Source organism: Corvus cornix, chromosome 10, assembly GCF_000738735.6.
Source record: "Corvus cornix cornix isolate S_Up_H32 chromosome 10, ASM73873v5, whole genome shotgun sequence".
Classification (NCBI taxonomy): Eukaryota; Metazoa; Chordata; class Aves; order Passeriformes; family Corvidae; genus Corvus; species Corvus cornix.
Genome location: NC_046340.1, coordinates 11,963,824 through 11,976,409, shown reverse-complemented (window position 1 = coordinate 11,976,409; position 12,586 = coordinate 11,963,824). Strand labels below are relative to the sequence as shown.

Here is a 12,586-nt window from a genome sequence, read left to right as displayed (position 1 = left end):
AAGACACGGATAACAGGAATGGGGGGAGGGAATCCGGGGCTCCGGAGCAAACTGCCAGCTCTGCCCTCATTCCCTGGGAACAGCAATTCCTGGAAAACCGGGAAAAGCAAAATTCCAGCAGCTCTGCCCTCATTCCCTGGGAACAGCAATTCCTGGAAAACCAGGAAAAGCAAAATTCCAGCAGCTCTGCCCTCATTCCCTGGGAACAGCAATGCCTGGAAAACCGGGAAAAGCAAAATTCCGGCAGCTCTGCCCTCATTCCCTGGGAACAGCAATGCCTAGAAAACTGGGAAAAGCAAAATTCCAGCAGCTCTGCCCTCATTCCTTGGGAATATTCCTGCCCCGAAAACTGGGAAAGGACCCCCAGCAGCTCTGTCCTCATTCCTTGGGAATGTCCCTGCCTGGAAAACCAGGAGAAGGACCCCCAGAAGCTCTGCCCTCATTCCTTGGGAACAGCCATGCTGGAAAACCGGGAAGAGATCCCAGGAGCAGCCCCCGGCCGTGCTTGGACGCTTTCCTGCTTTCCTGGCAGCCGCGGCCTTTCCCGGGAGCGGCTCTTGGCTCCGCGGGTTTGGCTTTTCAAAGGATCCTTTCATCCCTCGGGAGTCTTGGAAACAGCGGGAGCAAGGGAAAGCTCGGGAAAGGAGCTCCGGACACGGCAGAGCCCCGGCCCTAATCCCGAAAAAACCTGGATATCCTAAATATAGCTCCCGTTAATCCGCCCCGAGCGTTGGAGCTCGCGGAGAACAAAAAAAAACCTGGAATTTCTGGGAGGAAGAATTCCCGCCCCTCAATCTTTTTGGTGTTTTTTTTCCCTTGGAATTGGGCCCTTCCCGCTTTTTGGAAAAATCCCATCTGCCATGGATTTTTCATGGGAAAAAAGGGCTCCTTCCTCGGGATTGGCTGTTCCGTGGATTCGCTTGAGTGGCGGGAAACAAAAAAAGAGGGATTTGCCTGGAAAACCACGTTGGGAAAAGGAAATCCAACGCTGAAAATTCCAGGCTTTTCAGGAGGGGGCTTTGAGGCTTTCCAAAATCCCATTATTCCCGATTTTCCTGCCTCCCTCCGAGCTTGCGACAAGGATTCCCTGCCTGGGATTTTCCGGATCAAATCAAGGCTGAGTTTTGGAGGGAGAAATGCCAAATCCAAGCCAATTGCAGCCCCGTGGGGATTCTGCGCATCCCTGGGAGCCTCTGGAAGTTCTTTTCCATGGGAAAGGTCAGGAACGCCGGAGTTTGACATTCCCAGCATCAATCGCTCGTGAACTGGGCACAAACAGGAGCCGCTTTTCCAGAGGAAAATCAAGGGTCTGGAATCGCTGGGAAGGAGCTGGAGCTGCCCAATCCCAGCCCACGGAGATCCCGCGGTTCCCTGGTACAGAAAACAGGGAACAAATATGAAATTTAGGATTTTTTGGAGGGAAAAATCCCTCCCAGCCTCGCTGCCGGGCCACATTCCTGGGGGGATTCCCGGGATGGAGCCGTGATCCCAAATTCCCGGTGGATTCTGCAGGGAATCTGCACCTTGGGAGCATCAGGACTGGGGGATTTGGGAGCCTCAAGGAACAAATCCCAGAGAATTTGGTCCATTTGGGAATGGATTTGGGCTGATCCCAGATCCCGCCCAGCTGGAGGCAGGAGATGGTTTGGGATTGAGATCCAGAGCCGAAATCCAGCTGGGAAGGCTCAGAACGCGACGGCAAAGCCGCAGCCGCATCCCAGTGCAGGGATCCTTCCCATTGGGAGGGGAGAACTCAGGAGCGGGAGGTGGCTGGAATTCCTGATCCAGCCTGGCAGCGGGGCCGGAATTCCCAATCCAACCTCACTGCGGGGCCAGAATTCCCGATCCATCCTCACCACAGGTTGGAATTCCTGATCCAGCCTGGCCAGAGGGGCGGAATTCCTGATCCAACCTCACCACAGGCTGGAATTCCCAATCCATCCTCACCGCGGGCCGGAATTCCCAATCCATCCTCACCGTGGGGCTGGAATTCCAGATCCAACCTCACCACAGACCAGAATTCCCAATCCAACCTCACCATGGGGCCAGAATTCCCAATCCATCCTCACCACAGGCTGGAATTCTGGATCCAACCTCACCACAGACCAGAATTCCCAATCCAACCTCACCATGGGGCCAGAATTCCCGATCCATCCTCACCACAGGCTGGAATTCCCGATCCATCCTCACCACAGGCTGGAATTCCCAATCCAACCTCACTGCGGGGCTGGAATTCCCAATCCATCCTCACTTCGGGCTGGAATTCCCAATCCAACCTCACCATGGGGTTGGAATTCCAGACCCAACCTCACCACAGACTGGAATTCCCGATCCATCCTCACCATAGGCTGGAATTCCCAATCCAACCTCACCACAGGGCTGGAAACCTCACCACAGACCAGAATTCCCAATCCAATCTCACCGTGGGGCCAGAATTCCTGATCCATCCTCACCACAGGCTGGAATTCCCAATCCATCCTCACCGTGGGGCTGGAATTCCCAGTCCAGCCTGGCTGGAGGGCCGGAACTCCCAATCCAACCTCACTGCAGGGCTGGAATTCCCAATCCAGCCTGGCCGCAGGGCTGGAATTCCGGATCCAACCTCACCACAGACCAGAATTCCCAATCCAACCTCACCATGGGGCCAGAATTCCCGATCCATCCTCACCACAGGCTGGAATTCCCAATCCAACCACACTGCGGGGACGGAATTCCCAATCCAACCTCACTGCAGGGCTGGAATTCCCAATCCAGCCTGGCTGCAGGGCTGGAATTCCGGATCCAACCTCACCACAGACCGGAATTCCCAATCCAACCTCACCACAGACTGGAATTCCCAATCCAACTTCACTGCAGAGCTGGAATTCCTGATCCAGCCTGGCCATGGGGTTGGAATTCCCAATCCATCCTCACCACAGGCAGGAATTCCCAATCCAACCTCACCACGGGGCCGGAATTCCTGATCCATCCTCACCACAGGCTGGAATTCCCAATCCAACCTCACCGTGGGGCCGGAATTCCCAATCCAACCTCACTGTGGGGCTGGAATTCCCAATCCAACCTCACTGCGGGGCTGGAATTCCCAATCCAGCCTCACTGTGGCGCTGGAATTCCCGATCCATCCCCACCACGGGGCCAGAATTCCCGATCCAACCTCGCCACGGGATGGACACCTCGCCCCCCCGATGGCCAGCCCAAAGCAGCGCGGGATGAGCGGTGGGAATGACGCGAATTCCCTTCGTTCCGAGGGATCTCCAGAGCGGAGCCGGCCCCTGCCGGGGGCTCTGGGCTGGCTCGGGATGTGTTTTCCATGGATTTAGTCCCGGCTGTGTGGGAATTCCCAGCTCGGGACACTCACCAGGCCGCGCTTGCTCCCGAGCACCTCAGACTTGTGCAGGTCCCTCATGGACTCGCCCAGAGCTCTGTGCAGAGAGGGAAAGGAAAACATTCCATTCACAATCCCGGGAATTCCAGGGAAAACCCCCGCTCCCTTCCTGCTGTTCCCGAGAGCCGCGGTCCGACCCCCAGCAGGGAATTTTTGGTGGCTCCGAGCCCGTCTGCTCCTCCCAGGGTTGGGATAATTCCACGCGGCAGCTCAAGCTCTTCAAGAGGACGAGGTAATTCCATAAAAATCATGGATTTGTGGTAAGAAAAGGTGGGATTATGGGATATTGGGAAGGAATTGCTCCCTAGGAAAGCGGGGGAGGGGCTGGGCTGGAATTCCCAGAGCAGCTGCGGCTGCCCCTGGATCCCTGGAACGTTCCAGGTGAGGTTGGACGGGGCTTGGAGCAGCCTGGGATGGCGACGGAATCCATGGAATCCATGGAATGTGGGACGTGGGACATCTCCGGCCTCGTTATTCCTTCAAATCCGTCTGGGTTCGGTTGGGATTCAGGGAGGGGGCAGCTGGAAGAGTTTCCCTCACTTGGATTCGGAGCAGCCCGGGACAGCGGGAATGTCCCTGCCCATGGAATGGGATCGGCTTGGAGATGCCAGCCCGAAGCATTCCGGGATTTTCTGGTTATCCCAGCAATCCCGGTTCCTGCCGAGCTGCTCCCTTAGCAGGGACATCGGGAAGGGATTCCTGACTGGGAGGGTGGGGAGGGGCTGGGCTGGAATTCCCGGAGCAGCTGTGGCTGCCCCTGGATCCCTGGAATGTCCAAGGGCGGCTCAGAGCAGCCTGGGACAGCGGGAATGGATGGATGGGGTTTGGGAATGGATGGATGGGGTTTGGGAATGGATGGATGGGGTTTGGGAAAAGCCACTTTTCCGTATGGACAAGAAGAGGGAGGAGATATCCATGTTTTTCCAGCTTGGAAAGAGCGGGAGATTGGCTGCCCAAATATTCGGGATTCATTCCATGAACACAAAGCCGGATGAACATTCCCAGAGGTTCTCCCAGCCTGGAATTGCCTGGGATTTCCCTGAAGTTGGACTTTCCAAGGATTTCCATTTCCTAGAAATCCTGGGAATGGCCTCTCCTCTCCCCAAACCTTGGAAAAAAGCTCCAAGTGAGGGCGGACGGAGCTGAGCTCTTCCCAGGAATCCTCATCCCTCCCCATCCATGGAGCTGCTTCCCGAATTCCCACGGATATCATGGAATGCTTGGAAAGGGGCAGAAATCATCCCTGGCACCCTCAGGGAGCCGAGTTTGGATCCTTTTCCCTCCAGGAAAACTCCTGGAGGAGGAAATCCAAGCTTTCCCAGACCCCACGTGCCGGGAACAATCCCAAAATTCCCCCTCTGGAAGAAATTCCGGAAAGGAGCCCAGTTTTCCTCCCACTCTGTTTGCTGAGTCCTTCCCACCCCGGGAAGCTCTGGATGGAGCACAAAGAATTCCCGGCCCCCGGAGCTGCCCCGGGGCACCACCCCCGGGATTTTCCCTCCTCCAGCTCCTTGGAATTGCATTTCCTTGAGGAAAAAGACCATTCCAGGCTCTTTCCCAACTCGAGGGGGTTTTAGGGAATTCAGAGAGGCGGAAAAGTCGCTTTTCCCATTGGAATGAGCGGAACCGAGCCAGGGGCTCATCCGTGGGAATGATTTCACATCCCATGACAGATCCTTGGATCCGACGGGATTTTCCAGCCGGGATTTTCCAGCAGTTCGGAGCAGGATAAGCAGGGCGGGTCTATCCCAAGGAAAAGCCTCCTGTGGGAAGATCCCATCAATCCGACCTTTCCCAAAGTCAGCTTTTCGATCAGAAAAAGCGGGAAAAGCCACGTTAAAGCGGGAATTCAAGGGATGGAATTGTCAGGGAAAACGAATCCCATGGAGAAAAAATTCCTTCAGGAGATGCTGGGTGGGAGAGGATCAAAAAATTGCAGGAAAACTCCACCGGGAGCAGAAACACTGGGATAATCTGGGAAAAATCCCTTCCCAAGCCCCAGCTTTGCACGGGACATGAACCAGGGGAGTTTATTTATCCCGGGATTTTTCCAGAGCAGGGCCCAGCGCTCCAGGGAGCAGCTCTCCCTTTCCACCTCCGAAATTCCAACTCTTCCTGGCAACGAGCACCCCGCGGTGCCGCATCCCACAGGAAGCTCCGGCGGCTCCGTTCCCATCCCGCCTCCTTCCAAACCGCAAGGATTTTTCTCGGGAACTTTCTCCCGGCTGGGGATGAAACTTTTCCAGCAGAAGCGACGGAACAAGAAAGGCCAAATCCAGAAATAAAAGAGCAAGGAAAACAAACAGGATCCGGTCAATATTCCAGGCTGCACATTCCCGTTTCCCGGGAAGCGCCGGAGGAGCCTGAAGGTCACGGGATGGCCGGCTCGGGATGCGGGAGGCACCGACCCCCCCTTCCCAACCCTCGGGAATCCGAGCCTGGACAAGCCTTTCCTTGTGCTCCGGCTCCCGGGATGAGCGGAACCCTCCGGAGAAAGGCAAGGGAGCCTTGTTTTCCTTGTTTTCCTTGTTTTCCTTGTTTTCCTTGTTTTCCTTGTTTTCCTTGCTGTTATCCTTGTTTTCCTTGTTATTCCAACGCAAAGCCAGGAGCTGCCGGAGCAGCGGCGGCGATGTCCCTCCCCTGCCCCGGGATGTGCCTCCAATGCCGCTTTTTTCCCAGGTTTTCCTTGGATGTCTCTGGAATCGGGGCTCTCCGCTCTTCACACCAGAGCGGCCCAAGCGATTCCCTTTTCCAGAGGTCGGGGTGATCCCACCGGGAGCTGGGATCCCTTCGGATGAGCCGCCATGGAATGCTCATCCCTGATCAAGTTTTCCAGGCCTTTTGGGTCATTTCTGTAATTCGTTCCTTTCCCCCTCATTCCCGAGCGTTCCCTGGATTTGATCCACAGGGATTCTTTGGGATAACGGGTCAAATTCGGGGAGGAAAGGCACGGACCAAAAACGCTCCTCCAGCCACAGGAGCGCATTCCCAGCTCCCAGCAGAGACATTCGGGATGGGAGAGGCTGCGGGTGGGAGATTCCCACCCTGGGCACGGCAGCGCATCCCGGGAATGTTCCCATCCCTCTCCGGGTCCCTCGGAATCCTCACCTGCCCTGCTCTGCTCCGGCGCCTCCGGATCCCCCGGGATGGACACGGAGCTCAGGGAATCGGAGCTGCTCCAGGAGCCTGGAAAAGAGGGAAACCCTTTGGATACGGGAGCTGCCGCCTGTCCCGATTTCCAACCGGGATCGATCCCGAACTGCGGAGTCACCAAAACCGGGGAACAGGGATCATGACCCAGAGGATGTTGGGATTCACTCCAGCCCCCAGCGGAATTCCAGGGGCTGGGCTCCACAAGGATCCACATCCGGCATCCCAATGGTTCAGGTTTACCAACCGGCATCCATGGAAACCGTGGAATTCTGGAATCCTGGAATGCTTTGGGTGGGAAGGGACCTTAAATCCCTTCCCATTCCATGGGCAGGGACACTTCCCACTCTCCCAGGCTGCTCCGAGCCCCATCCAAGCTTTTCTTGGACATTCCAGGGATGTGGCTCAGCCTTTGGGGCCATTCCCATTCCCAAATCCAACCGGAATTAATTCCATGACAACGATCCCTGTCCCTGTCCCCACCCCGGTCCCCAGCAGCTTCCCGGGAATTTTGCTGGAGTGTGGCTCTTCCCAACATTTTGGGACAGGAGGATTTTTCCAGAAGGCCCAGTTTGCTGGGATTTGCACGGCAGGTGCTGCTGGGAGAAACCACCATTCCCAGAGGGGAAATTCCAGGTGGGAATCCCGTCGGGATGGGGCTGAGCTGCGTGGAATTACATTTCCTTGAGGGGAACGAATATTCCAGGCTTTCTCCCAACTTGAGGGGGTTTTCGGGAAGTCAGAGAGGGGGAAAAGTCGCTTTTCCCACCGGAATGAGCGCGACCGAGCCAGGGGCTCATCCATGGGAATGATTCCATATCCGTAGGGAGGGCAGGCACAGCTCCTGAAATTCCCGATCCTGAAATTCCTTGACTTTTAGGTGAGCTTGGAGCAACCATCTGGAAAACCTCATGGATGCAGGGATGGGGCTGGTACCATTCCCAGAATTCCCACATTTCCCATCAAACCGCATTTCCTGCGGCCACGCCCCAATCTGGGCTCAGATCCTGAGGGTTGATCCCTATTTATCCCGATTTATCCCGATTTTTCCGCTCCAACAACACCTTGCCCGCTTCCAGCCCTTCCCTGGCACAGCCTCTTCCAGGAGTTCCACTCCCGGAGCTTTTCCCGGCGCTGCCGGAGGCTCCCGGCCCCATTCCAGCCGGAGATCCGCAGCCTTTGCCAGCGGCTCTGCCATGAACAAAGGAGCGCGGGATTTCTGGGAGCGGCGCTTGGCACGGCTCCGGGAACTCTGGGATCTGTGGATTTGGGGGGCACCAGAGCAGCTGCCTCCATCCGGAGCTTTCCCCCCCTCCCCTCCGCTGCCAGATTTAAGGAATGACTCGGGAGATAGGAATCCGGGATTGGGCTCCTCAGAGCTGCGGGATGAATGGGACTATTCATCATTGGATAAAATTCCATGGAAAGGAGCGGGAAGGGGGGGTGGGAATGAATGGGCCTGCCCGGCCGGGTGTGAGTTACAGATCCCGCCAGGCCCCATTAACGACCCCAATTAATTCCATTGAATGCCAATTAATTCCACGGAATCCCAATTAAAACTCATTAAAAAGCTGAGGGCCGGAGTTGCCTTGGATGAGAGGAATATTCCTTGGAACAGGGATCTTCCCTTTCCAGGCTCCAATGGCTCCACAGCCCCATTTCCAACCCTCAGCGATCCCAAAGATTGGTGACCCCAGGCTTTATGGACAATTTGGGAATGAGGGAAGGGAAGGGAAGGGAAGGGAAGGGAAGGGAAGGGAAGGGAAGGGAAGGGAAGGGAAGGGAAGGGAAGGGAAGGGAAGGGAAGGGAAGGGAAGGGAAGGGAAGGGAAGGGAAGGGAAGGGAAGGGAAGGGAAGGGAAGGGAAGGGAAGGGAAGGGAAGGGAAGGGAAGGGAAGGGATAATGAGGCAGGAAATTCCCACTTCCCACTTTCCATGGATTCTCTCCATCACTATCCCAGGTTGCTCCAGCCTGGCCTTGGACACTGCCAGGGATCCAGGGGCAGCCACAGCTTCTCTGGGAATTCCAGCCCAGCCAGGAATTCCTTCCCAATATCCATCTAAATCTCCCCTTTCCCAGTGGGAAGCCATTCCCTGGCTCCCATCCCTCCATCCCTTATCCCACATCCCTCTCCAGCTCTCCTGGAGCCCCTTTGGATACCTGGAATTCTCAAGGCCAGGCTGCTCCATCAAATCCATTTTTAGCATCCCCCCGGAAAAGCTTTCCCCCTGCATTCCCAGGAAATCAATCCATGTTCTCCAATTCCCAATTCCCTGCTACCACCGCGATTCCATCGAGCTTCCCACGGATTGATCCGGTCTCAGCTTTTCCATGGATCAGCATTTGCTGCGGCCACTAAATCTGCCCTTCCAAGGCGGCAGAGGACACCGGGACTTCCCACCGGGAATATCCCGGCGTTCTGACCTCCCAGCCGTGGAGAACTTCCTTAGGGCAGCACTGGTTTGATCCCAACAGGGAATAGTCGGAATTTCCTCTCTGGAATTTGGGGTTGGCTCCGTTTCCTTGCTGCTCCCAGGATGAGCCGTTCCCGTTCCTTCGGCTCCATGATTTTGCCAGTTAAAGCCAGAGGAGCCGTGGGATCATTCCCACATGGAATCCTCCTTTCAACAGCGTTTTTCGGGAAAAATTCCACTCATTTCAAAGCCCCCTTCCCAAAATTCCTGCAGCCCCAGATCCCACTGATTTAGTCTGGGATTTGGGAGCAGCCTTTGGAATAGAAGTTGGGAGAACCAATGGCTCCTGCCCCAACCCAAGGTTGAATTCTCCGGTCCCTCTCTGACCACAGAATTCCCACTTAGACATTCCCACTTGGATATTCCCATTGGACATTCCCACTTGGACATTCCCAACAATCCCGGTACCATTTTCATGGCAAAAGGAATCTCTTTCCCCTCTTTCCGTTCCCCATCCTGACTCATCCCTTCTCCCTGAAATCCTGCTTCCATCAGCTTCCCGCTCCTGCTGCTTCCCGGGGCACGGCAGAGTTATCCGGGATAATTCCATGGAGGAATTCTCAAAATTTGGGATGGTTTCCCTTCCCAAAGCACAGAGACCAAACTGGACTCCACAGCAGGGATGAATTATCCCAGATTCCTACAGATCTTCCCTGGGAAAAAAAGCTGGAGTGGCCATGCCGTGGTATCCATGCCATGATTCCAGGGAATTCGGGCAGCTCCCAGAGCTCACTGCAGCATTTTGGGGGAGCAGATCCCAGGATCCATCCCAGAATTTGGGAGCAGATCCCAGGGTCCACCCCAGAATTCTGGGTGAGGCGTGGGCTCTCCCAGCATTCCCATGGATCCAGCTCCATCCTATTTTTAATTCCCTGCTCCCAAACTCCCCCAGGAGCGGGATCTGGGCCGAGCCGCGGCTCCGGCTGCTCCTTCCCGTGGGAAGGGAGGGGGTGGATTGGGACAGGGATGGATCCAGCAGATATTCCAGCCCCCCTCCAAGGCTTTTCCCAGCCCCCACATCCCGGGAAAAGCTTTCTGTGCTCCCTCTCCGATGCCTCGGGATGCTTTTGCCTGGCTTTCGTTCCCTGCTCCCGATTTTCAGCTGGATTTTCCTCCAAGGATGAATTGCTCGGGAATATTTACAACGTTTGGAAAAGCCTATCCATGATTTGCAGCTCTGCCTGGGAAGCGGCCCCAGCGTGGGAGGAGAATCCCAAATGCCTGTCCCGGATAAGGCCAGGAGCTGGGGCAGGATGCGGATCCCGGAATTCCCTGGGGCTCCCCCTTTTCCTGCCTGGCTGTGGGAACAATTCCCATCCCCAAATCCCACCATTCCAACAGCTTTGGAGCAGCTTTTCCTGAGAAACTCCCGAGAGGCAAACACTTCCCGGAAAAGCCTCTCCTCTCCCCCAGCTCCTTGTGCCGCTTCCCTTTGCCCTCTCCACATCCTGGGAATGTCGGGGCACTGGGATCCGTGTCCCAGTTTTGCCTGGAAAAGCCCTGGAATCGATGCTGTGCCAGGTCAGGAATCTGCACTTGGAATTTCTTTGGATTTCATCAATCCAGGTTGCAGGAGATCAGATCCAGAGGGAGAGCTTGGATCTAACCAAGGGAATTTTGGGACAGAGGATGGAAAACTTTTCCGTTTGATTTCCCTGAAAATCAACCGGGAATTCCCATCCTGCTGCAGGGGCTTTCCCTGGGGCCTTTTTCCTGGATAAATCCATTCCTGCTCCAAAAAAGACCCTGGGAATGAGAGCTACAAATTCCCAGCCTGGCTTCCAACCACGCCCCTGCATATCTGAGAATTTGGGAATATTTCATCCCAATTGCAGTTTTTTATAACCCCAATCCCGGCCTGCTCATCCATCCCTCTCCGGAATTGCTGGGAACACACTTTTCCCAGGATGCTGGCACAGATTGGGAATTCTGGGAATACCCAACCCCCAAGGCAGTGCTGGTCACATCCCACAAGTTTTTCCTTAAGGAAAAAGATGGGGAAAAGAGGGATTCTCCCTGATTTCCCTGGGAGCCACCAGCATGGGGTTATCTGGACATTCCCACATCCCATTCCAGGATCTGGAGATGGATCAGCTCCAGTCCCGTTGGCTCCCACTCCGAGTGCCCCAAGCCAGTCTTATTCCCAATCCCTGTCACATCCCAGGGCTTCCCGGGATCATCATTCCCAGATCCCACTGAGGCCATTCCAGACCCTTCCCTGCTCCATGACCTTTCCCAAGGCTGCTTCCCTGGAATGTCTGGTGACCCCCAGAGCCGTGGCTATGCCACACCCTCGGGATAGGACAGGCTTGGAGCTCTCTGCTCCCAAATCCCATGGATTCCCAGTCTGGAATTGGCCCAGGCTTGGAGCTCTCTGCTCCCAAATCCCACAGCTCCAGGGTCTGGAATCGCCCCCTTTGCTCCACGTCACCAAATCCAGCAGGATCCGGAGCCTCTGGATGGCTCCAGGGGCACAACCTCGGCCGTGGGATGGGAGAGCGGGATCAGCTCCGAGGGATCGCGGGATGGGAAGAGCACTGGAACAGGCATCTTCCCTTTCCAGATTCCACCGGCTCCTTATCCCTGTTCCCAACCCCCAGCGATCCCAAAGGTTGGTGACCCCACCCAGGCTTTTCCCAGGTTTCCTTTTCCCAACCTTCCCTGCTCCACAGGAATCCGGGAGAGCCGTGCCGGGAATGCTCCCGGATGGATTTGGGGGCTCCGCACCCCCCGCGCCCCCTCCCACCGAGCTCCCCCCGTTCGGCTCCTTAATCCCAAATCTCCCCAGCGCCATTCCCGAGGTTTTCCAAGCCATTCCAGCCACCTGTGGAGGTCCGGGAAGCTGGAAAGCGACTCAGGGAGGGGTCCCGGGAGATGCGCGGTTCGGGGGAGGAGGGATTTGGGGGATGCTCGGTCCGGGGGATGCGCGGTTCGGGGGATGATGGATTTGGGGGATGCGCGGTTCGGGAGATGCGCGGTCCGGGGGATGCGCGGTCCGGGGGATGAGGGATTTGGGGGATGAGGGATTTGGGGGATGCGCGGTCCGGGAGATGCGCGGTCCGGGGGATGCGCGGTTCGGGAGATGCGCGGTCCGGGAGATGCGCGGTCCGGGGATGCGCGGTCCGGGGGATGCGCGGTTCGGGGGATGCGCGGTCCGGGGGATGCGCGGTTCGGGGGATGCGCGGTTCGGGGTCCCAGCGCCGCTCGATCTGGGGTCAGGGGGTCTCCACTCCCCCCCCGGGTGCTCCCCCCGCGCCGCCGCCCCCTCCAAGGGTTAAAACTGCAGCAGAGCTGCGGGGCCGGAGCGGCCGCGGCCGCGGGAGGGGCTCGGCCACGAGCAAATCCCGGGAATCGGGGAGAGGAAAAGCGGGAGAGGCTCGGCCGGGAGCGGGGAAGGGCTGGGGCGGGCCGGGCTGCGCGGCACCTGCGGCCGGGTGGGGGCGGCGGCGGCGGAGGGCAGGTCCTTACCTTGGGGACAGTCATGCGGCTGGCGCGGCGGCGGGCGGGCTGGAACCGGAGCAGCGGAAAAGAAGGAGAAGGAGAAGGAGGAGAAGGAGAAGGAGGAGAAGGAGAAGGA

General features: G+C 56.9%; 1 protein-coding gene across 3 annotated transcripts in view; it reads right to left on the bottom strand.

Moving 5' to 3' along the window:
• The window catches only part of CORO2B (coronin 2B), a 31,278-nt gene extending 18,702 nt beyond the window's left edge, over positions 1-12,576 (bottom strand). Inside the window, exons 1-3 of one of the 3 annotated variants that reach the window (XM_039557494.1) lie at positions 12,478-12,566; positions 6,494-6,571; positions 3,359-3,422 (exon numbers count right to left, since the gene is read on the bottom strand). In XM_039557494.1, coding sequence (XP_039413428.1) covers positions 3,359-3,406 — 48 coding nt within the window. In that variant the 5' untranslated portion in view covers positions 3,407-3,422; positions 6,494-6,571; positions 12,478-12,566. Of the gene's footprint in view, positions 1-3,358; positions 3,423-6,493; positions 6,572-12,477 lie in introns of all 3 variants that reach the window. The other 2 variants (XM_039557496.1, XM_039557495.1) reach the window with 2 other exon arrangements.
• Positions 12,577-12,586: the final 10 nt, after the last annotated feature.